We start from the raw sequence: 25,377 nt of genomic DNA on the forward strand, positions 1-25,377 counted from the left end.
TACCTAAAAGACTTGTCTCATCACACGTATTTACCTGAAGCCTCAAGCCCCCGCCTCCTGTTGCCCCTCCCCACCCCCAACCACCCCCTCTCCGAACTCCTCGTCCCATTCATTCAATTCCTTGCCTTGCTTCCTGATGATTTCCCGAATGGAAACTGTTGAAAACTGTGCATCAGTTGTGGTGCAGTTGGGGACAGTGGCCACACTCACCTCTGCAGGGTCTTGACAAACTTGCTTGTGTTTTGGAAGAGGTACTTGAGGCTGCGGGAGACCGAGAGCTTCTTGCTGGGCGTGTGAACTGTGCCTGTTTCTGGAAAAGATCATGGGGCAGTTTGGCAGCGGCTTTATTGTCAGGGCTTATGCAACATGGCCAAACATGGCCCACAGTGGGCCATATCCTTCAAATAGGAGCTGGAAGTGCATTTGTTCATTATTCTGCTATTAACACTCACTCTGGGCCAATTCTTTGTTTCTTTACTATAACCATTACTATGCCTTTTGTTCCATGACATCTTATTTAATCTCCCCTACCCTCTACCCAATCACAGACCTTGCCTTTGGTTCTTTCTCCCCCTGACCCTTTCAACAGCATAAAACCTATCATATTTCTACCTCCCTTTAGTTCTGAAGAAGAGTCATATTTAACTCAAAACATTAAGTCTGGTTCTCTCACCACAGATGCTGCCAGATCTGTTGAGTATTTCCAGCGCTTTCTGTTTTTATTTCAGGTTTCCAGCATCTGCAATATCTTGCTTATATTATTAAGGAAGTATATCTGGTTGGGAACAGGATTGGAGGAGGTAGGGATTACTCTCGATTAAAATCAGATGTAATTGGACATCACAGCAGACAAACAATCAGCCGCCTGGTCTAAGCCCAGTCCTATAACGAATGATGATCTCTGTGCTGGGTGAGTGAGGGAGGTGGAGGCAGGTGGAAAGAAAACGCTGATTGTAAGGTGCAGCACCACTTTGAAAAAGTTAATTTTGTTTTACTTCTCCTACTTTTCACCACCAATTATCTAGAACGTAAAGCATAGAAACAGATCATTCTGCAAAAATGTTCTATGTCAGTGTTTATGTCCCACACCAGTCTCCTTCCACGTTATTCTAACTCACCCCCACCAACGTACCCTTCTATTCCTTTCTCCACACGCATATTTATAGCTTCCTCTTAAATGCATCTATACTAGTCGCCTTAATTACACCATGTGGGAACGATTTCCATAGTCGCACCATTCTCTGGGTGAAGAGGTTTCTCCTGAATTCACAATTGGATTTATTAGTGACTATCTTATATTTATGACCCCTAGTTTTGGGTTCCCCCATAAGTGGAAACCTTTTCTCTATGTCTACTCTATCAAACATAATTTAAAAGACCTCAGTTAGGTCACTCTCCAGAGTGCTCCTTTCAAGAGGAAAGAACCCCAGCATGTCCTGACTTTCCTGATAGTTATAACTACTCAGTTTTGTTATTATGGTTTTAACTGGAGAGCCCCCAACTAATTTTCTTCCATCCTCATGTGTAAGGCTTTGTCTCAGGCAGTGGACAGTTTCAAGGGTGTCTCTAGAATACCAGTCTAGTGCCATCCTTCATCAATAAATCCTTCACCAATAAACCTGGAATATAAAAGTTAGTCACAGTAATGGTGACCATGACAAGTCTCATCAATTGTTGCAAAGACCCATTTGGTTCATTAATGTCCTTCAGGGAAGGAAATCTACCATCCTTACCTGGTCTGGTCTACATATGAACCCAGACCCACAGCAATGTGGTTAACTCTTAACTGCCCTCTGAAATAGCCTAGCAAGCCACTCAGTTCAAGGGCAATTAGGGATGGGCAGCAAATGTTGGCCTTGCTAGTGATGCCCACATCCCATTAAAGAATACAGAATAAAATAAAGGCATGAGTGTCAATAGAACAATCGACCGTGTGGGCCAGCACTAATCAGTCTTTGACAGAAATTGTTTCTTCCAAGGGACTAGTGGTAGCATTCCAATTTCAGGCCTGGCTGATGATCAATTCAGCTCAGGCTGGAGGTCACATCTGGGATCTTCCTTGTCAGGGCCACGTGGGACAGTGTAATCACCCAATAAACTCCCAGGAGGGAACAGTATAGTTTTCAGCAGGGACTAACTGTCCAGTGAAGTCCAACTAAACATACCTGTTGACCTGCTGTTGTGCAAAGGTTTTATTATGTACCACGTCAGCCAACAGACATCTGGGTCCGGTCATCTGACCCAGTTGGTGAGATGTCAGGGTTGGGGATGGGGTAGTGGTGGGTGTTAGACCATGATCAATAATGAAGTTTAGATTCTCTGCACTTACCCAAGAAGAATCTACGATGCTGTGGAGCCTTGACCTGGTCCAGGAGCTGCTGCACCGCTTGGCTTTGGTCCTTCTTCCTCAGCTTAACTTCACTGCACTCCTTCCAACCTGCACGAGGATAAGAGGCCACCTTTAAACATCCACAAATCTCCTGAGAATTCTCAGTTTTTAGAATAGGTACAATGGGGGTAATATTAACTTGGGGCAATAATGTAAAATGGGGGATGGCGCATCAGCTGTGCATTAGACAACACTCCTAATTCTCATTTCCATATAATAGGCGGCAGTTTCAACACTATCTCCCAAAGTCCAAATTACACCCGTTTACGTTTTTATAAATTCATAGATTTTTATCTGCTTCTTAACAAGTGTCAAACTAGAAAATGTCCTACCTTTTAGCCCTAGTGTAGCATCAAGCATTCCAACATCAGTGACAGTATGGGTAGAAGCAAAGAAAAACTCCATCTCAGCAACCTGCCGACTATTTCATATACAAGGCACCCAAGTGAACTGCAGAGGACTGACAATCACTGTTGAACTTTAACTGCGTTTTGTCTTATGAACTCACAGGGGATAATTTTCGAAGGCTCATTTGGCACCGAAAAGCCTCTAAACTGGGATCTTAAGCTGAAATGTTTATTTTCCACTCCAGATCATGAGCCTTGGCTGAAGATAAGAGTTACTCCACATTTAAATCATTAACCTCACTAGACTCCTACATGGACAATGGCTATTGTAGCGAGATCCCAGAGGGCTAATATGTTTATAGGGCCTGGGGCTGCATCTTACAAGGGAGGGTGGAAGGCGGGGAACTTGCTGGGAGTGAGCCTGCCCCTGCTTGGCAGTCGGGCTGTTAATTGGCTAGAGGTGGGCCTTCTTCCCTCATCTGCGGAGGAAGTTCTGCCTCCAAGAGCTGCTGGGAGCGGTGGGCATTGCTGGGACTGCACTGAGTCCCAAAGAACGCCTACCAGTGAGGGAACTGGACTTTAAGGTCCATTCAGGGTCTCTCTAGGGCCAGGCTGGCAGGCCATGGTGAGTGGGGAGAGTGGGAGGGCGGCGGTGGGAGCCACGATGGATAGGGCAGAGGAGGGAAGGGAAACACAAGTTGGGAAGAGATGGTGGGGGGGGGGTAGCCTCTGATAGGCATACGGTGCCTGGAGAGGTGGTTCCCAACCCCACCCCCACTTGACCGGCCAATTGCCCAAGCTGTGAAAGCTTGTAGGGCTGCGCACTTGGCATGGGTCTCTCCCGACGTCGGGTAAACTGCAGCTGGGGCAGGACAAAGCTCTTAAGTGGCCATTACTTGGCCATTTAAGGCACTCAACTGGCCCGTGGATGGGCTGGGAGCAGATGAGTGCCGGAATGGCACCCATGGCATGGGGCCCAATTTTACGGCCTGTCTCTGGGGAAGCTGTAAAATTCAGCCCAAATCATCAGCAGAGTAGGGAGTTAAAGGCAAAAAATAATTTCACAATAAAGAGACAGTAGGGTAGAAATTTGTCACAGGTGGTAGTGTAAAGCAGGCGGTATAACTACAGCACGTCAACCACCCCCCCCACCCCACAAACCCCAAATGATACTGTATTCTATTGACAGGAGGCTGAAGTGAAACCTCCTGTTATGTGCTGCCCACCAGGATGAATTTCTACCCCTATTACTTTGACCACTAAAATACCCTCTGTACCTAAGAGACAAATACTGAATGCTAACCGAATTGTGCTGCGCTGAGGCTTGGGGGTCTCACTATCACCTCTGAGTCAGAAGGTTGTGGGTTCAAGTCCCACACCAGACACTTGAGCACAAAAATCTAGATTGAAAATCCCACTGGTGTACTGAGGGGGTGCTACACAGTCAGAGGTGTCAGCTTTCAGATAAGAAACAGGGGCCCTCTCGGGTGGATGTAGAAGATCCCGTGACATTATTTCCAAAAAGACCAGGAGAGTTATCGCCAATGTCCTGGCCAACAATGCTCCTTGAACCAACACATAAAACAGCTTATCTAGTCATTATCACATTGTATGTGGGAACTTTCTGTGCACAAGTTGGCCTTATTCCCTTTAAAGTGCTTTGGGACATCCTGAAGTTGTGGAAGGCAATATATAACTGTAAACCTTTCTTTCTGAGTTTAATCAACAATAATCACACTACTTACTGGATGGAGTAGCACAGGGAGGAGTTGATACCTTTGATGGTCCCCAGCCTTTCACGTTGTAAGCTGAAACACGCACATAGTAGAGAGCTCCCTGAGGACAAGAGAGAAGAGGGTAAAAGTTACGCAACTCCCATTCGGTGTTGCTATATTGATTTCAGCTGGGGTTGCAATTTGGGCACACGTGTCCATGGGAGAGGGAGGGAAGATGTTTTAACTGCTGGCATCTGTGATGCTGTGGAGCTCCAGAGGAGGCCGAGATGGATTATACATTCGGCACCTCTGGCTGAAGATTGTTGCGAATGCTTCAGCCTTGTCTTTTACACTGATGTGCTGGGCTCCTTCGTCATTGAGGATGGGGATATTTGTGATGCCGCCCCCTTCAGTGAGTTGTTTAATTGTCCAACACCATTCACGACTGGATGTGGCAGGACTGCAGAGCTTAGATCTGATCTGTTGGTTGTGGAATTGCTCAGCTCTGTCTATCACTTGCTGCTTACGCTGTTTGGCACACAAGTAATCCTGTGTTGTAGCTTCACCAGTTTGACACCTCATTTTCAGGTATGTCTGGTGCTGCTCCTGGCATGCCCTCCTACACTCTCCATTGAACCAGGGTTGATCCCCTGGTTTGGTGGTAATGGTAGAGTGGGGGACATGCTGGGCCATGAGGTTAGAGATTGTGGTTGAGTACAATTCTGCTGTTGTTGATGGCCCACAGCGCCTCATGGTTGCCCAGTCTTGAGTTGCTAGATCTGTTTGAAATTTATCCCATTTAGCATGGTGGTAGTGCCACATAACACATTGGAGGGTAGCTTCAATGTGAAGAAAGGACTTCGTCTCCATAAGGACTGTGCGGTGTTCACTCTTAACAATGCTGTCATGGACAGATGCACCTGCGGCAGGCAGTTTGGTGAGGATGAGGTCAAGTATGTTTTTCCCTCTTGTTGGTTCCCTCATCAGCTCTGCTGACCCAGTCTAGCAGCTATGTCATTTAGGACTTGTCCAGCTCAGTCTGTGGTGGTGTTACTGAGCCACTTTTGGTGATGGACAGTGAAGTCCCCAGAGCACATTCTGCAGTCTTGCTACCCTCAGTACTTCTACCAAGCGGTGTTCAACATGAAGGAGCACTAATTCATTAGCTGAGCAGGTGGGGAGGGCAATGGGGTATATAGTAATCAGCAGGAGGTTTCCTTGCCCTTGTTTGGCTTGATGCCATGAGACTTCATGGGGTCCAGAGTTGATGTTGAGGGCTCCCAGGGCAACTCCCTCCTGATTGTATACCACTGTGCCACCACCTCTGCTGGGCCTGTCCTGCTGGTGGGACAGGACATACCCAGGGATGATGATGGTGGTGTCTGGGACATAGTCATACTCACAGAATTACACCTTATAGGCAATGTCAGGCAGCTGCTTATATAGTCTGTGAGACAGCTCTCCCAATTTTGGCACTAGCCCCCAGATGTTAGTAAGCAGGACTTTGCAGGGGCGACAGGGCTGAGAATGCCGTTTCCAGTGCCTAGGTCGGTGCCGGGTGGCCCATTCGGTTCTATTCTTTTCAGATTAATGCCACTGGTAATGCTCTATGAACTTAACCAGGGATCATCGGTGGATTCCTGGACTCAAGTGAGTGTGTGGGGGATGGGAGTTGTGGGGAGGGAGTCACGGGGAGGGAGGGCCACGGGCGTTAGAGGGAAGGGAAGGGGAGTGACTTTCAGCACCCCTCCCTTCCCAATACCGGATTCCTTGATTGGGCATAGAGTGCCCGAGAACGACACAGCCCCCTGGTAGGCTGCTGGGGGCTGGCCTTCAGGAGGCACGGTAAAGCCACGTGACTCCCATCTAACTCCTGAGCCACCACTAAATTCCGATGGGCTCAGGGATAATTGGCGTCAGTTGGCTCATTAATGACCCTTATTGAAATCCTGCCACAAGCAAATGAACTTCCGACATGGACCCATTCCCACCTCCAACTTAACTGGGAGAGGTTTTCCCAACGCCAGGGGACTGATGCACGGCCTCTCCTGTGATTAAGTGGGCACGGCTGCCAAGCTTTCTACGGTGAGGGGCTGGATTAAATTCAACCCACTGTCTTATTTTTCCCACTTGGACTGAAAGGTGACCAATTGTAGCCCCCCCTAAACACCACACGCCCGCCACCCCCACCCCCGACACTGTTAACTAGAAATCCCTCACCAAAACCGTCCAGATGAAGACCACACTGCATTTCAGAAAAAAACATCCCACCACAACAAGGTTATCTGAAGGCTGTAAATTTTATCTCCAGGCTCCGATAACCAGATATCCTTGAGTCACAATATCTGGACTCCCTGATAGAGCCAGTCTTACAATTACTCCAAGGCACTGACAGCTCTCTCTCTATGACAAATGTATGTGAGTGTTTGGAAAGCAGCGTCAGAGGACATCTGAAACCACAACTGGAAAGCTTGCAAATTTTATCAATGTCACCGAGACTCGTGGATATGCTGCTGCTCAAAAATTAACAAACCCAAACTGTGTGCCCGACACAAACTAAGTGCTACAGATGATTTGGTTTTGCCACTTTTTGTCCATGGGCGTTACCTCAGGCTCATGGTTCGACAGCTGGCACCTTAACTCAATGTCCACTCTTCATTCACCCTAACATCACTCTGGGTGTACCTCCACCAAATGGACTGCAGCGGTTGAAAAAGGTGGCTCATCACCACCTTCTCAAGGGCAATTAGGGATGGTCAACAACTGCTGACCTGGCCAGCGATGCCCACATCCCATGAAAGAATAAAGACAAACTAAAACGAGACCATGATTTTTTTTTTTATTCGTTCACAGGATGTGGGTGTCGCTGGCAAGGCCAGCATTTGTTGCCCATCCCTAATTGTCTTTTGGAAGGTGATGGTGAGCTGCCTTCTTGATCTGCTGCAATCCATGTGGTGTAGGTGCGCCCAGAGTGATGTTAGTGAGGGAGTTCCAGGATTTTGACCCAGCGACTGTGAGCCAATGGTGATACATTTCCAAGTCAGGAGTATTCCATCACATTCCTGACTTGTGCCTTATAGATGGTGAACCAGTTTTGGGGAGTCAGAGGTGAGTTACTCGCTGCAGGATTCCCAGCCTCTGACCTTTTCTTGTAGCCACAGTATTTATATGGCTGGTCCAGTTACGTTTCTGGTCAATATAACTCCCAGGATGTTAATGGTGGGGGATTCAGCGAAAGTAATGCTGCTGAATGTAAAAAAGAGATGGGCCAGAATCTTTGGGTCGGCGAATGGGGGCGGGGCCCGCTCACCGAAGCGTAAAATGACGGGCGTCCCAAAGTCACGGCGCGTCATTCAGATCTTGAGTTCGACGAGCGCGCACTGCAGTCGGCTGCGCACCTGCCGTACTGTCAAAGGCCTATTAAGGCCATTTAAACAGCAATTAAACTAATTAACTGAGCTGCCTATCCAGCCTTAAGGTTGGCGGAGGGCAGGCAAAGAGCCCAGGCGGCCTTCGCATCTATCATAAAACCTCATCCACGGGCGGGATGAGGTTTCATGAAGGTTTTTAAACTTTAGTAAAAATTTTCAAAAAAATCCACAGGCATGTCCCAGCTCATGTGACACTGTCACATGAGGGGACATGTCTTAAAAATTTTTTTTCCCCCTTTATTCAAATTTTTACATATCAAACTGATCTCCCTGAGGCAACTCTGTGCCTCAGGGAGATTTCTGCGCTCTTTCGCGCTCATGCGAAACCGACTCAGCCTCCTCCCTCTGCCCGCGCAGCGAGCGCTCAGCGCTTCTGGGTGCACGTCACGCTGGGCAGGCCTTAATTGGCCCGGCCACGTAAAATGGCAGCGCGCAGCCAATCACGGGTCGATCGGCTGTGTGCCCGCTCCTGTCCAACCCCCCCCGCCCCATGACGGTTAGAAAATTCTCCTCCATGGTTATTCTCTCTTATTGGACATGGTTATTGCCTCATACTTGTGTGATTGTTACTTGCCAATTATCAGCTCATGTCTATATGTTGTCCATGGTTCGGGTGAAGGGCAATTTCGAAATCTGAAGAGATAAGTTGAAGCAATAGAACTGTGTGGTGACGTGAGTAAAGACAAGCAGAGTGGATCAGGAAGGGAAAGAGTTTAACAGTAATTGTACATCAGCAAGTTAGGTCCATGCAGGGAATAGTAGTAAAAAATAAAATTAAAGATTCTTAATCTGAACATGCAAATCATCTGCAATAAGATAGGTGTCCTCATGGCACAAATAGAGATAAATAGGTTTAGATCTAATCGCCATTACAGGGACATGGTACAAGGTGATCAAGGTTGGGAGATAAATATTCTAGAGGTACACAACATTTCTAAAAGACAGGCAGAGCGGGAAAGGAGGAGGGGTGGCCTTGATAGTAAATACAATCTATATTAATGACTTAGACGAAGAGACTGCGAGTAATGTATCTAGGTTTGCAGATGACACAAAGGCAGGTTGGAATGCAAGCTGTAAAGGTGACACCAAGAAGTTCAAAGAGATATAGACATGTTAAGTGAGTGGGCAACAAGGTGGCAGATGGAGTATAATGTAGGGAAGTGTGAGGTCATTCACTTTAGTTGTAAGAATAGAAAAGCATAATATTTTCTAAAAAGCATGAACACCAGTTCAGAAGGACTTGGGTGTACTTGTACAAGGAACACAAAAAGTTTCAATGCTAGCACAGCAAGCAAGTAAGAAGGCAAATAGTCTGTTGACCTTTATAGCAAGGCAATTGGAGTACAAGAATAAAGTCTTGCTACAATTGTTTAGGGCTTGGTGAGACCATGCCTGGAATACTGTGTGAAGGTTTGGTCTCCATCTCTAGGGAAAGATATACTTGCATTGGCGACAGTACAGCGAAGGTTCACCTGATTGGTCTGTGTGATGAGAGGGTTGTCCTATGATGAAAGGCTGAGTAATTTGGGTCTATATTCTCTGTATTTTAGTAAAGTGAGAGGTGATCTCAATGAAACATACAATATTCTGAAGGGGCTTGATAGGTTAAATGCTGAGGGGCTTTTTCTCTGGGCTGGGGAATCTAAAACAATGGGGGCACAGTCTCAGGATAAGGGGACAATCATTTAGGATTGAGAAGGAGAGAAATTTCTTTACTCAAAGGCTTGTGAATCTTTGAAATTCTCTATCCTAGTGAGTTGTGGAAGGTTCCATTGTTGAACATAATTAAATCTGAGATATGAGGAGCAGGCAGGAAAGTAGAGTTGAGTCATCATCGAATTGAATGGTGGAGCTGGCTCATTGGGTTGTATGGTCTACTCTTGCTCTTATTTCTTATGCTCTTGATGCTTCATTATCTGAGGAGGCATGAATGATACTGAACATTGTGCAATCATCAGCAAGTATCTCCATTTCTGATTTCATGATAGAGGGAAGTTCATTGATGAAACAGCTGAAGATAGTTGGGCCTAGAACACTACCCTGAGGTACTCTTGCAACAATGTCCTGTGACTGAGATGATTGGCCTCCAACAACCACAACCAAATTCCTTTGTGCTAGGTATGACTCCAGCCCATTGAGAGCTTTCCTCCCGATTCCATTGACTTCAATTTTGCTAGGGCTTCTTGGTATTATACTCGATCAAATGCTGCCTTGATATTAATGGCAGTCACTCTCATCCCATCTCTAGAAGTCAACTTTTTTGTCCACGTTTGGACCAAGGCCCTAATGAGTTCTAGAGCTGAATGGTCCTGCTATTATCAGTAAGGTTACATGTTACATGGAGATTACAACATAGAAACCAGTTTTCTGGCCCAACCATATCCATGCTGGGGTTTAAGCTTCATGCAATCAGTTGCCCAATCCCACATACACATCATGTTCCCATGTTCTTTTATCATCCCTTAAAACATCTATCCTCCGTACTCTTAGTTTTTGACTTGATGTCTACTTCAATCACTGACTCTGGTCATGCATTCCACATTCTCACAGCCCTCTGTATAAAAGTGTTCATCCTGCTCTCTGTCCTAAATCTCAAACATTGATCTTATATCTGTATCTCCTTGTTCTAGACTAGTGTTGGCCAAGCCAATAGCCACATGTGGCTTAAAGGGAATTCAGATGTAGCTAATTGCATTTTTGATTTTAAAATAAAAATAGTTGATAGCCACCATTGTTTCCCGTGTTATCTCAATAGTTATATTCACCCATGTGTACTTCTATATGCTTGTTAGTAAATTGTTAAGGAGGTGTGCAAATGTTTTTTCATTTATCCTGTCTGTTGTCTTTTTTTTAATATTGGGAGTAACCTGAACTCAATAAAACTAAAATTGAGCCATTGGGAGAACTTGCATATATTTACATATGTACTCATATCAAAAATCATGTACACACACATTTCTTCAAAATGTCACATGTCAATTCTTGCACTTCAGATTTTATAGTCCATTGCATCCTCTAACCATGAGTGTTGAAGCATTTGATATCTGAGTAGATTTTAAAATATATACAGAAACAAGTTGTAGATTAGAAGGTTGTAGAACAAACGAATTTGAAGCTCTAGCTGTTCATTAACATGGCACAAGTGAGAATATCAGCCAGCCAGCCAGATCCAGTTTGCTGTGAGGTCAAAGTTTCTGTGAATGCATATCAAAGCACATTCATGTTGAGTAAGGGGTAAGGGGTAGGAATCTAAAGTTACAGTTTCAACACCAACGTCGCTATATATGGATGATATAAGACCAAACATAAGGCAGGAATATATGATGTTATCACTAACCGTGTCAAGGCCTTCCATTGCGTACTGCAGCATCTTCAGATCCTCGACAATAGCAGCTCCAACTCTGGATTCAAAGGTTTCAGAGTAACTCCACTCCACTGAAAGAGATGGACACATTGAGGTTGTCAATCTAGGAAATTCTCTTGCCTGCCTTCAGGGAGCTTTCTGTGAGTGCTCCCGCGCGCCCACGCTGGCTTCAGCGCTCGCCCTCCTCCCACCCCCACCCCGTCAGCGCTGAGCCCTTCAGTGCACCTTTCTCGCTGGCTGGCCGTTAATTGGCCAGTGTGAAAACGCGGCCGGGGGCTTATCGTGGGTGGCGGGTCGTTTCCCGGTGGCTCCTGGTGCCGCCGACCACCCCCGCCTGCCGACCTCAAAATTCTGGCCCATGTGTTAGTGAGTTCCATTCTCTGGGTGAAGAAGTTTCTCCTGTATTCCCTATTGGATTTATTAGTGACTATCTTATATTCATGGCCCCTAGTTTTAAGATGCTCCCTTAAGTGGAAACATCTCTAACTTCATCCTTTCACAATTTTAAAGACCCTTATTAGGTCAGCCTTTTCTGCTCTAGAGAAAAGAGCACCAGCCTGTTCAGGCTTTCCTGATAGGTATAACTGCTCAGTCTTTCCTTTGAAGGGAAAAGGAGAAAGAAGCTGAGGAGTATCGCAGAGGTCAGTGATTGGCAAATCTTATCGCTAACTTCCAGAGGTGGGTTGACCTGCTCAGTTGGTGGCTCCCAGAAAGGATGGCAGCTCACGCTGTATTGGCAGCATTAACACTTTCTGCTGATGCTGGTCCTTGTGCTGGAAGCATCTGTATAAAAAGACTCATCCTCTGTCCCATCCTACAGCTCTTGGCACTCATAAGATCATAAGAAATAGCAGCAGTAGGTCATCTGGCCCATTGAGCCTGTTCCGCCATTCAATATGATCATGGTTGATCTATTGTGACCTTAACTCTATTTTCCTACCTACCCCCCCATAACCCTTGACTCCCTTGTAGATCAAATATCTGTCTAATTCAGTCCTGAATATATTCATTGATCCAGCCTACATTGCTCTTTGTGGAAGAGAATTCCAAAGATTAACAACACTCTGAGAGAAGAAATTTCTCCTCAACTCTGTCTTAATTTAGAGATCTCTAGTTCTAGAGGCCCCCACAAGGGGAAACATCCTCAGCATCTACCCTGTCAAACCCCCCTCAGAATCTTGTATGTTTCAATAAGATCACCTCTCATTTTGCTAAGCTCCAATAAGTATTGGCCCAATCTGCCCAACCTTTCCTCATTAGACAACCCCCTTCATCCCAGCCAAGTGAACCTTCTCTGAACTGCTTCCAATGCAAGTATATCCTTCCTTAAGTAAGGAGACCAAAACTGCACACAATACTCCAGGTATGGTCTCACCAATGCCCCGTACAGTTGTAGCAAGAAGCAGGATTCATGATGTAAAGTGAAGGTTTGACTTGCACTTTTTAATCAAATATATTTTTCCTTCTAACTTTCTCCCCATCTCTTTCGAAGATGGTGCACTCTCTTGCTCAATTAAACACCTGATAGGTGCCCTGCAGTCCCTTGCCCATGTTGCCATTCCAACTGTGACACACAGTGAGTGTGACCTAGTTTTGTGACCACTGGGTCAAGGACCACAACTGAGCACGAACTTGTGCTCACTCAGTGTCAATTACACACATGGGGTCACTTGATAGTGATTAGGAGCTGCAACTTTAGTCAGTTTTCCTCTCCCTTAAGTAGGGGCACTGAGGTCAATTGTAAGGCCAAGACTGACTCCCCAGCTGAGACCAGCTAACTCAGTATATGATATGGATTGATTACATTACTCTCCTGCTCTGTATTACTCAGTTACTCACGGCCTTAACCAGTGCTAGATTTACTAAAGAAAAGAAATTCAGCAAAGCCGAACAGTTGGCAGCTCTACAACAGACAAGTTACAGCAGTCACATCTAAAGCATTTATTGAAGATTACCTTTATATCGGGTGATTATCAAGGTGCTGTTCCTTGCTGGTTCCTGAAATGTGACTCGAAGGGATGTACTGCCAGTTACTGACAAATACACTTTCTCCGGAGAATCAGGGACACCTGTCAAGGAGAGAGATTAACTCAGGTCACCCTGTCTTTTAACGTCAAACTGAATCTGCCCGAGTCTGTTGACACAGACAGAGAGATGGCTGTCCCCTGGGATTGGTGGCTAATGGTCCTTTAATGCAGCTTATGTGCAGCGATACTGAAACAAACATTCACGTTACAGCAATTACAGGGAATGGAGATAAAGAGAGGGTGGCAAATTGGATTAGGAGGAAACAAAGTAGTAGGTAAGGACAGCACCTTCCAAACCCACGACCTCTACCACCTAGAAGGAAAAGGGCACCAGACGCATGGGAACACCAGCACCTGCAAATTCTCTTCCAACCAACACACCATCCTGACTTGGAACTATATCGCCGTTCCTTCACTGTGTCAAAATCCTGGAACTCCCCTGATAACAGCACAGTGGGTGTACCTACACCACATGGACTGCAGTGGTTCAGGAAGGCGGTTCACCACCACCTTCTTAAGGGCAATTAAGAATGAGTAACAAATGCCAGACTAGCCAGCGATGTCCACATCCCATGAAAGAATTGTAAAAAAGGGCAGATTCTCAGAATAATTCTGAATGGTTAGTGGTGCCCCACAGGATTCAATTATGGGACCACTTTACCGTGGATATAGATTGAATGAGACAATATCCCAGGCTGCAGATACTAAAATTGGAGGCACAGTAAGTAATTCTGAAGATCAAATGATGCCACATAAGGACATTGATAAAACAGTGGGATGTGGAAAACAAAAGCAGAGGGAATTAACTATCAGTATATAGGAACACAACAATTACTGGATGAGAAAAGGCCAAGGTCCATGTAATTAATCAGCCACTGTACTGCTGGTTTTCTGATGTAACTGTAATGGAGTTGTTGGCTAATCTTAGTAGTCAATCTGTATCAATTAGTGTACAACAGACACGAGGGATGACACGAGGAAAACCTCAGTGGAGGGACCTTTGGGAATCACAGGTCCAAAGTCACCCATTCCTCCCAGACGCGCTACACTTACCACAGTCTAAAATTACTCATAGGGCAGGGCTTTATGCCCTTCCCCCACTGGCGTATTTGAAGCCTGGGGCTCCTCGTAAAATAAAGCGAGTGACCTTCCCACTGCCTTCCTGCCCATCCCTGACCTGTCTCCCATCATGCAGTAGGCGGAGAAGGCTTCAGACAGCCCGTGTGCCCTTAGATCTATTGAGACCCTTAATTGGCCACTTAAGGGCCTCAACCTGACTTTGCCACTATTTTGCATGCAGCAAGGGAAGGTGCAGCAAGGTGGGCACCCCGGTAGCTTTCACTACATGGCTACTGTTTAGGGGCTCCACTGTGCCCATCCCCAATGCTGGAAAGAGTTAAGTAGTGAGTGGATTTGGGTCACAGAAAGGGGTCACTGGTGATTGGCTAGAAGGGAGTTGGCTGCAAGTACAAGGCTTGGCTTTCAGTGCCCCCCTTCCACTTCCTGATACTGGGTCTCTGGATTGGGCACTGAGTATCGGTGAATGAAGGACCCCCCTGCTATGAGGCCACAGGGTGGGTTTTGGGAGGCGTGGGAGGCCTGTGCGAGTCCCGTTAAATCCCTGTGCCACCATTAAATCCCAATGGGCTCAGGGATAGTTGCTCTCAAGTGACATGTCAATGAGCCTAACCCACCACCAGTATGTGGGATTCCCCCTTCAGGCCATTCCTGCCTCTACTCAGTGCGGGATAGTTCTCCCGCAGCCGGGAATCGGAAACAGGGTCGCCCATCTGATTCTTCCTGACTTCCTCAGCATCATGCCAGGTCCTGCGGGCTCCATTAAATCCTGTCCGATTATTTCCACGGATTACTTATCCCTGTCCAAGCGCAGACCATGTTGATTCTACTTTTAACTCATTTGTGGAAACTCAGTTGGATTAAAACTTCAGGGATGGAGAGAGAAAAATATAGGAGATCAGAAAATTGTTTGACTGGCAGCCAGCCAATAATCATCCATTCAAGTAACAGAGGGCTAGATGTTCCTGTGGGTTTCAAATGAGGTTCCTGAGCCCCGACTCGCCGGCAGCGAGACTAATTATGGAGCAATATTCCTGGAGGTGACCTCTTAATTGGCACCCTCCAAGCTCACCATCTTATGAGGCTTATGAGGCTCTGCAGCCTTGGCAGCCCCACCGAGAGAGGTGGGCACTGTTGAGGCAGGTTGGGATCTGCAAGGGTGCCTCGACATAGAGTTGCCCTTGGAGGTGAAAATTTAAAGGAAAATTTCAGAGATTCTAAGCTGGTAGGACCCTCGGAGTGGAGGAGAAACCCCTCCAACGGACAGGGTCTATCCTGCCTGGGGAACCGCTTTGGGGCCTTAAAGCCTTTGTTCAGCAGGCAAGTGTTGGGGAGCTGTTCCAACATGACTTCTTCCTATTTTCCCAGTTCCCCCCTGCCACCAACCCCCAACTTCATGCCACCATCACGGCCAGGAAAATTCAGCCTGAAGCGTCTCTTTGCTTTACACTTGATGTGGGAAGGTGGTGTGAGGCAAGGATGGTTCTGTTGGGCAGGGGAGTGGGGTCGGTGGGGGTGGTGAGACATGCTTGGAGGCGACAGCTCATGTGGTGACATCTTCAGGATTCCACACAACTAGAGTTGGCAACTCTACCAGGAGACATTGCCAGAGGTGAAATTTTATTTGGTTTCTTTTCTTTGCAGTGAGAGAAGCAAAGGAAAAACCTAGCTAGTAGAAAGTTAAAATCTGGGGCTGGGTTTCACTGGGGGGGGTGGGCTGCCCACCCCCTCTCCGCACCACCACCCCCCCTCCCCCAGAAAAGTTGGTCCCAAACAGACCGTATTTTAAAAAGCTGCCCCACAGCAATAATGCACTGGGGGCGGGCTAAACAGGCTGAGGGTCAGACTTCTGCCAGATCAGTGGACATCTGATTGGCTGCCAGTTCTTGCAGTGCCAGTCGCTCCAGAGCTCACTAGCTCACAGAGCTGGACTGCAAGGATGTCCGGGGAGAAGATAATGGCAACTGGAAACAGATAAGTCCCGGGCTTTTAGGGTGGGAAGGGATTGGGGAGCCTGTGGAGGGAGGAGACGGGGTGGGTGGCTGGTTTTGGAGAGCAGGTAGGGATGCACAAAGAGGGGGGGGGGGCGCGGGGTGGTGATTGAAAAGGTAGGACGGAAAGGGAGCTCATCAAAGAAGCCGTTTCAAAAATAGCCTTTGCACCCTCGCTTGTCTGCCACTGCCCAGCATTTCATGGCAATGGAGTTGGATTGAGGCCCTGAATTGCCAATTAATTGGGCAGTTAAGGGCCTCAATGGGCCTAAAGGTCGGCAGCCCACTGGTTGCCTTACCCACCTCCTGTGCTGTGAGGAACAGATCGGGGTTGGGCGGGAAGGAGGTGAACTGGGTTCCCGACATGTTTTAGGTGCACCCCCGCCCCCTGCCGAAAATACGGCTGACGGTGTGCCATAAAAGCCAATCCCTGGAGCTCATCATGTAGAGAACTACAGAAATAAATTCATGTCGTGTCACCCCCCATTGGAATAGTCCAGCATGTGGCCTTTCAGCAGAATCCCGTTTGGGATTGTGGCTTTCAATGAAAGGTTAACAAGTAACACAGCTTTGCCTATTCTGATGACCAGATTATTGTCCTGGATGTACAATGGACATATATTAAATAATATATTAGAGCAGCGATTCCTCAGCCACTGCTACAGTTTCACTGACTTTAAGTACTTACACGCATTCTCAAAAGCAGCTTTCATCTGCTTATACAGCTTCTGTCTGAACTTCCAAGTCCGAAGTTCCCTGTTCTTACTTTGGAATAAATCAGCCTCTGAAGCTTCAGTCCTGTGTTCCAACAGCTCTGTAACTTTCTGTCCCGCTTTGCTCACTAATGTGGTCAGGTGCATATCCCAGTTTCCTTCATTGACTAGAAAAAGAAACCATCAGTGTGAAGAATGTGGCGATTAAGAGGAAAAAAAGAGAGGAAGCAAACAGAACAGGGCTGAGGATGTTGGTAAAGGCTTTGTCCTAGATTTCTCACCAGCCTCATTCAGTGGTGTGTGCAAAATTATTCAAAGATGCATCACCCTCAATCCCCACTCCACAGGCCAGATAGCAGGAGAAGGAAGCAACGTGCAAACAAGGGAAACACATCCCGACAAACCTTCTATTTGTGTTTGAGCGCGGCTTTCCAGGATCTCCTATTGGCCCCAGGTACCCAATATTCTAAAGTCAGTAGAGGGTGCACAGATGGGTAGGGGCTTGCGATCACTCTCAGACTGATGGAGCACATGGTCTGTCTGCACATGACTACAGTCCTTAATGGCTCTCAAAGCAAAACTCTACCCTGTCTGAGCGAGACTGCCCAGCAGGGGGCCATGGGAGGCTCACCACCAATATTAAAATGACCCTGAAGTATGAGGATTGGCTGGGGTCAGGGGTGAACAACCCTGGTGGCAAGAAGTCTCATTTAACCAGAAAGGCAGCCTAACTCCATAATAGTGGGCATCGTATTATACATGACGTGTCCCATTAGAGCTTACATGACTGGAAAGTAGCATTGTTTTACGTACAAGTCCTACTTCAGAGAACTGTGCATAAAGCCTAGGCTGACTACTCCCATTGCATTACTGAGGGAGTGCTGTACTGTTGGAGTTACTGTCTTTCGGATGAGATATAAACAGAGGTCTCAACTGCCTCAGATCAGTATAAGATCCCATGGAATTTTTACAGAGAAGAGCAGGGAGTGTTCCCTGCTCTTATTTATTTCTCAACCAACATCATGCAAAGAAATTATCTGGTCATTATCTCATTGCTGTTTGAGGTAATTACCATAGTGATTATACTTCAGAAATACCTTTTGAATTTGGTTGTAAGGTGTCATAGAAATGGAGGTCTTGCTTTTTCTTTCACTTTATTCATTTTCACTTTCATTTTATTATCCATTTCCTATCCTCTCCTCCTGAAGGTGCTGTTTCTTACTGGTAGCCCTCCAGCTCCTCAACCAAGGTGTCATTCAACATGCATCAACTTACACAGTGAACATTGGCAGGCTACTTGACCATGGAGGCTATCAAAGCTGTGCTTAAACCTGTCCACACAGGATTCATTGGATCTCAGTCGGAAGTGGGAATCCTGGCTGAATTCTTCCCTGCTTAATTTAGGCTGACTGATGTGCAACTCTAACCCCTAGCACTAACCCTACCCCTAACCACCCTAACCCCTAACCTTACGACTGTTCCAGAAGAGATCAGTTAACTCCGCACAAGCCAGTTTTAACAGTGGGGCCTTCCTGGTTCATAGGGAGCTTCCATTTTAATTTAAGTTCCAGAAGTAGGATTGATCTTTAATAACCTCTTCCAGTTCACACGCCACCCCCCCCCACCCCCCAACTGGATTGATGTCCAGCGATATAAGCAGGAAATGGCATCACTCACCCAACAGTTTGAATGTTGGTTAAGGGAATGAGAGTTTGCCAATTCTTGACCAGGTCACTTGCTAGAGTGGGTCTCAATAATGGAATGCTTGATCTTTGGTAAGAAAAGCAGAAGTTACCCACTTACTGTACTGTGCCAGTACGGTGCAGTGTTGAATCTCACGGTGGTGTTGGTGCAGATTATGGGCTAGCTCCGCCTCAGACAAAAGAAAGCAAGTACAAGAGAATCAAAGTGAAGAATCCAGCGTCCACTACTCACCGTGATGGTTATCCCTGGCTCCAGCATTCATTAAGAGGCTCGCCATTGAGATGTTGTTTGTCAGGACAGCGATATCCAGAGGAACCAGTCCATTGCTGGTAGCCTCATTCAGATCGTCCTGTGTGCCTGGCTGGTCCAGTATCCGTTGAACTGCATCAAGGTCTTCGTGTTCCACAGCATCAAAGATTGAATCATACTGAATATTCTAGAATTTAAAAGGTATATATAAAGGCAGAAAACCCTCATATGGTTTTGAGAGATACCATTCTGTATTCTGACTTGGAGCCAAATTTAGCAATTTCTTCATTTCAAAATATATAATGATAGTACAAGATAAGATCATAAGAAATAGGAGCAGGAGTGACCATTCGGCCCATTGAGCCTGCTTCGGCATTCAATAAGATCATGGCTGATCTGATTGTGGCCTTAACGCCACTTTCCTGCCTGCCCCATAACCCTTAACTCTCTTGTCAATCAAAAATCTGTCTAACTCAGCCTTGAATATATTCAATGACCCAGCCTCCACTGCTCACTGGGGAAGAGAATGCCAAAGACTAACGATCCTTTGAGAGAAGGAATTCCTCCTCATCTCCGTCTTAAATGGGAGACCCCTTATCTTTAAACTGCACCCTCCGATCCTAAATTCCCCTACGAGAGAAAACATCCTCTCAGCATATTGAACTGCTTTGACTCTGAAAAATGCACCTGTTGAAAACAGATACCAAAACTAATCTTGCCAAGGTCCATTTCTGACTCCCTTCACACCTCCTATTGAATAAGCTGGGGGCACAAACATGGGGGCTGCCAGAGCCACTCTGAGTCTTACAGTCATGATCATGTGTTCTGCAGTGATTCACAGACTTTTACCCTCTGCACTTTTCTCATTGTCTCCTTCTTACTATAAAACCATGATTAGTGTCACACAGTTAACATTTACAGCTTGCCCCAGTGGTTGTAAATGTGCTTGTGGTTTGCTATAACAACCCTGCCTCTTTCCGCCAGTTTTAGATCTCAGGATTAGGAAGAAACTTTGTGTCACAAATGGCCTCACAGTATTGTACATTAGATGAATGTGTGAGGTCCCTGCCAGGTTTTGGCAGCCCAGTGCACCCCCACCCCCTCAGGATGAAGAATATAATTCAATATTTCCAGCAGATTAATGATCAAAATTACAAACAGTTCAGATAGAAATTAAACATTTTTGATATGCCACAACCCATACATAAAGAATTCCATGTGCACTATCACTGATACATACTTACCTTCAAACTCCCGTCTCCACCTTAACTGATACTGACCCACAGAGTTCTCTCTGCACCATCACTGATACTGAGCCACAGAGTTTCCTCTCCACCACCACTGTTACTGACCATCAGTGTTCCCTCTCCACTGTTACTGATACTGACCCACCGAGTTCCCTTGCCACCTTCACTGATACTGATCCACCATCACTGATACTGACCCACAGAGTTCCCTCCCCTCCATCACTGATACTGACCCACAGAGATCACTATCACCATCACTGATACTGATCCACAAAGTTCCCTCTTAACCGTCATTGATACTGACCAAAGAGCTCCCTCTCCAACTTCATTGACACTGACCTACAGAGATCTGTCTCCACCATCGCTGATACTGACCCACAGAGTTCCCTCTCCACCCTCACTGATACTGACCCACAGAGTTCCCTCTCCACCCTCACTGATACTGACGCACAGAGTTCCCTCTCGACCATCACTGACAATGACCCACAGAGTTCCTCCTCCAAATCACTGATACTGACCCACAGAGTTCCCTCTCGACCATCACTGACAATGACCCATAGAGTTCCTCTTCCAAATCACTGATACTGACCCACATAGTTCCCTCTCCACTCCCACTGATATTGACCCACAGAGTTCCATCTCGATCATCACTGATAATGACCCATAGACATCTCTCCCCATCATCACTGATACTGACCCACAGACTTCCCTCTCCGCCATTGCATACTGACCCACAGAGTTCTCTCTCCACCATCGCTGATATTGGCCTACAGAGTTCCTCTCCACCATCACTGATTCTGACCCACAGACTTCCCTCTCCACCATTGCATACTGACCCACAGAGTTGCCTCCCCATCATCACTGATACTGACCCAGAGTTCTCTCTCCACCATCACTGATACTGACCCAGAGTTCTCTCCCCACCATCACTGATACTGACCCAGAGTTCTCTCCCCACCATCACTGATACTGACCCATAGTTCTCTCCCCACCATCACTGATACTGACCCACAGAGTTCCTCTCCACCATCCCTGATAATTAATGAGCCATTGAGTTCTTGCCTCCCTTTGACAATTTTGTTTCTTTGAATTATTTTCATTTACAGTGCTCCTCATGTTACTCTGTCAACATCCAATTTATATGGAGCTGACACATTGTAGGAATGCAGGAAAACCTGGCTGTTACTGGTCTCTATAGTAACAACAAGAGACCCCATTCTGTAGAGCTGGTAGTCTAAATGGTGATCGTGCAGGTTCCTTCAACTCACATGAGTCACAATGCGGGTATAGTTTAGCATGTGACTCAGCACTCTGCTATTACTGCAACACTCATAAAATGTCAGTCTGTTCCCTGAGTCCTACTGTGGTGTAATGGAATAGTGTTACACTGGACTTTACAGAGTAATTACATACTGTGGGCTTATCACAATGCAAAGTCTCTACCATCTCAGTATCTGACATGTAGTTTTGTTTCTACTTGATTTACTACATTGACAAGGAATGATGAAATTTTAAATTTTGGGCATTTAAATGTTCTGAGGAAATATTCTGAAGGCGCAGTGCAGGTGAGAACGTACATCTAAATTTTCTAGTTTTTGTGTAGTTCCTTTGCTGGTTACCATGATCATTGACATTGGGTCAAGGCTGACAGTGCTCGAGACATCTTTACCATCGTCAATAGCACACATGTCACATCCCTGATCAGAAATATTGGAGGATACATCAATGTATATGCTAGTATGGAACATAAACACCAGCATCAACTTGTTGGGCCGAAAGGCCTACTTTGGTATTGGAAATACTTTGCATTCCATCAAGAAATTCAATCGAGGCAATCAGGAGGGCATTAGATAATTATTTGAATAGAAACAATGTGCAAGGGTACAGGGAAAAGGCAGGAGAATGGCACTAAATCATTCGGAGAGCTGGTGCAGACACAGTGGGCCGAAGGGCCTCCTTCTGCGCCATAACAATTCTGTGATTCTGTGCTCTTTTCTAGTTCACAGTGACCTTCATGACAAATCCTTTGAATAGTGGTGGCACCGATGATGTCAGTTAGTAAGGAGTGGGATTTACTCTTCGAATTGCACCCCCCTCTTAAACTAGTTAAATAAACCATTGATGATCAGAGTCAAAATGTAAATCCGTACCAGGGATGAAGATTTCTTGCTTCTTTCTTTCTCTATTTTTTTGATGAGGCAGTTCTCGTCTGAGCTGGAGCCGCCCTTTAACCTGAAAGACAGGTTGCGGTACAGTCTCTTGGCAGCATTTGGAGACATGGGCCCAAGTGACTTCCTCCTCTGGAGAGGCTCCCTGATTGGCTGCGTCATTTTACTCAGCATTCACCTGGATGGCAGGAATGCAGGAAAACCTGGACCAGGAAACCAGGAAAAATTAACATTGCTTTAAAAATCATAGAGTTATTGTTGTGCTCCCCCCTCCGAGCGCTCCCCTTTCTCCATCTCTCTCCCCTACCCCACTCCTCTTCCTTCTCCCTCTCCTGCCCCTCCTCTCTCCATCTCCCTCCCCTGCCCCTCCCAACTATCATTCCCTTCCCCTCTTCCTCCTCTATAACCTCCCTCCCTTCTTTCCCTTCTGTCTCCCTCCATCCTCTCTCTTCCTCCGGTCCCTCCTCATTCCCGTCCACACACACAGTTGTCTTTCCTCATGCCCTGAAGGTTGAGATCAAGTGCCATCAGTAGCAGTACCAAGTTTCATCCCTAGCCAATGGGGCAGGCCAATCCTAGACCTTCATCACTGCTGCTCAGAATCAAACTGCTGGACACCTGTGAGCCAAAGTGACTATCCACCTCTGACTTTTCCTCCATTGATGTAAGAAAGGTTGAGCCACAGGTTTGCATCTTTCCACAAGTTCTGGAACTCGATGAGTGGAGAATCTCAGGCGCAGACTAGCCCATGAATACAAGACCATTGTCTTTCCCATTGCAATGAATGGAGCTGCTCCAGAAAGGTCACTTGAGCAGCTTTAAGGTGAGGAGCCCAAGAAGTGAGGTCTCTGCTTTGGAAATAGAGGGGGCCAAGGGCCAACTGATTCACGCCAACCTATAAGCCTCAGAAAAGGGTACAACTCAAAAAGGAGCGTACAACTGAAAAACCCTTTGAATAACACACTGCCTCAAAGTGATTGGATAAGGTAAACTCTTGTAGCTGAATTTGAGGATTTTGATTAGTGTCTCTGGTCACATTCTGCAATTCAGTTTGTTTCTGAAACCCAATGGCTTCACATATGACATATAAAACGAAATACTTACAAAGGGAGTGCAGTGGAGTGTGGATCAGCCATGTATTAAGTGGCAATTACACTCAATATTCCAACAATTGCATTATAACAGAGAGAAAAAATGAAATACATACATTACAATATTTACTGTGGTGGATTTACATATTTTGAAGGCAGTAATGTGCTTTGATTGTGCAGAATTCATCTCTAGTAGAGGTGTTCTTTCAGAAAGGAAAGCAGTAACTCACCTTGTTCTGGCTAAACTCCCATTGATCAAGTTAAACCAGCAGATCAAGGACACACATGGATGGAATCTCCTGGAGCACAATGTCCTTCCTTGAGGTTCAGGGCAGAAACTGGAAGATCGTGTTCCTACACTTGAACCTGAAACAAAACATTTACAAATTGAGGGGTGATGTTCAGCACTCCCATTAACCTGGTGATGATCTTCCTACCTTCATTACTGCTGGTGCAGGCAGGGCAGACAGTTCAGCTCCACATTAAGCTGGATGCTGCTTTGCAATTGTTTGGAAAGGGGTGGGGGAGTGGTGTAGGGGGGGGGGGGGATAGAATCACCAACGCTCCCACTTCCAATCATAATCCCTCCATGGCTTCACCCCTCCCTATCATTATAACCTCCACCAGCCCCAGTTCAAGGGTAAAATTTACAGGGCTACGTGGAAAGAGCAAGGCAGTGGGACGAGTTGGACAGACATGGCAGGCTGAATTACCTCCTGTGCTATAAGGTTCCTTGGCCGGAATATTATGGAGGCGACAGGGATCTCGGCTGCCGGCTGGAGACCCGACAAGAGCCTTACGTTGTCTCTTTTTGGGAAGGCTCGCCGCATCTTGTGCTACTCAGGCGTTTGACAGGCCAACAGCGGCCCTTTCCCTGGGATCAAGGCCCCCGGGGGCAGAAGTTGTACCCGCCAAGAACTGAGAACCAATCAGAGGCTGGCAGCTCTGTTAAATGGCAATGCCACCATGGACACAGTGGCCACTGCTGGTACTACACCCGCCCAAGGCCTAGGATCGTCACTGGATCCCATGCCACAGGTGAACGATGGCAGGAAGTGGGGGTGGGGGGGTCGCAGGTGGGTCGTGGGAGGAGAGGTAGGCAGCAAAGGCAGGGAGGGTGGATCTCAGCAAGCTCCCTCCTTCCCAATGCTGGGGCCCTCGATCAGGCATTGAGTGCTTCTGAGCGAGGGTCCCCACCTCCCCCACCCCCGGAGCCTGCAAACATCCCTGCACAGGTTTGCTTGTTGCGCTCCCCGCATGGCGCTGGGTGAATTCTGCCCTGGGAGGGCAGAAGATTCTGGCCTTTGATTCTATTCTACAAACAACCTATCTCATGTAACACAGGCAACAGAGAAGACTCCAGGCAAAGAAGTTAAAAGTTATGAAAATTCTTCAGTGTCAGCCTGGGTTGCACCCTGACCCAGAAGGCTGTGGGTTCAAGTCCCATTCTGGAGGCTTGAACACATAATCGAGCATGACACTTTACTCCAGTATTAAAGGAGCGCTGTAGGAGGTGATGTCTGTCGGGTGGGAAGTAAAACCAACATCAAACCCGTCTGCCCTCCTAGATGGACATAAATGATCTCGTAGCACAATTTAGAAGGACAGATGAGCATTGTTCTTCTTCAAGTACTTAGTACATGTAGCCCTTGGATGCACCTTGTTCTATTTCATACATATAAAAGAAAGCAGGGCTCACACAGGCCTTGCATCTCTCGCCTCAAGCGGTTCACATACAATGAAGTACTTTTCAAGTGCAATGGCCATTATATCAGCAAACATGATGCAACAAAATCCTGCAAACACGTTGAGATGAGTGATAGGGTTAATCTTTCTGCAGCATTGCAAGAGATGACCCTGTAAT

At 46.6% G+C, this 25,377-nt stretch overlaps 1 protein-coding gene across 2 annotated transcripts in view; it reads right to left on the reverse strand.

Annotated features, from left to right (window-relative positions):
- Positions 1-25,377, reverse strand: part of LOC144669553 (ankyrin repeat and fibronectin type-III domain-containing protein 1-like) — a 115,411-nt gene that overhangs the window by 38,324 nt on the left and 51,710 nt on the right. For both annotated transcript variants that reach the window (XM_078532036.1, XM_078532035.1), the window contains exons 2-10: positions 23,744-23,879; positions 22,405-22,625; positions 18,990-19,194; positions 17,030-17,221; positions 13,202-13,315; positions 11,220-11,317; positions 4,482-4,572; positions 2,330-2,437; positions 211-310 (exon numbers count right to left, since the gene is read on the reverse strand). In XM_078532036.1, coding sequence (XP_078388162.1) covers positions 211-310; positions 2,330-2,437; positions 4,482-4,572; positions 11,220-11,317; positions 13,202-13,315; positions 17,030-17,221; positions 18,990-19,194; positions 22,405-22,596 — 1,100 coding nt within the window. In that variant the 5' untranslated portion in view covers positions 22,597-22,625; positions 23,744-23,879. The remainder of the gene's footprint in view (positions 1-210; positions 311-2,329; positions 2,438-4,481; positions 4,573-11,219; positions 11,318-13,201; positions 13,316-17,029; positions 17,222-18,989; positions 19,195-22,404; positions 22,626-23,743; positions 23,880-25,377) is intronic.

The sequence above is a fragment of the Cetorhinus maximus genome, chromosome 29 (genome assembly GCF_964194155.1).
Source record: "Cetorhinus maximus chromosome 29, sCetMax3.hap1.1, whole genome shotgun sequence".
Lineage (NCBI taxonomy): Eukaryota > Metazoa > Chordata > Chondrichthyes > Lamniformes > Cetorhinidae > Cetorhinus > Cetorhinus maximus.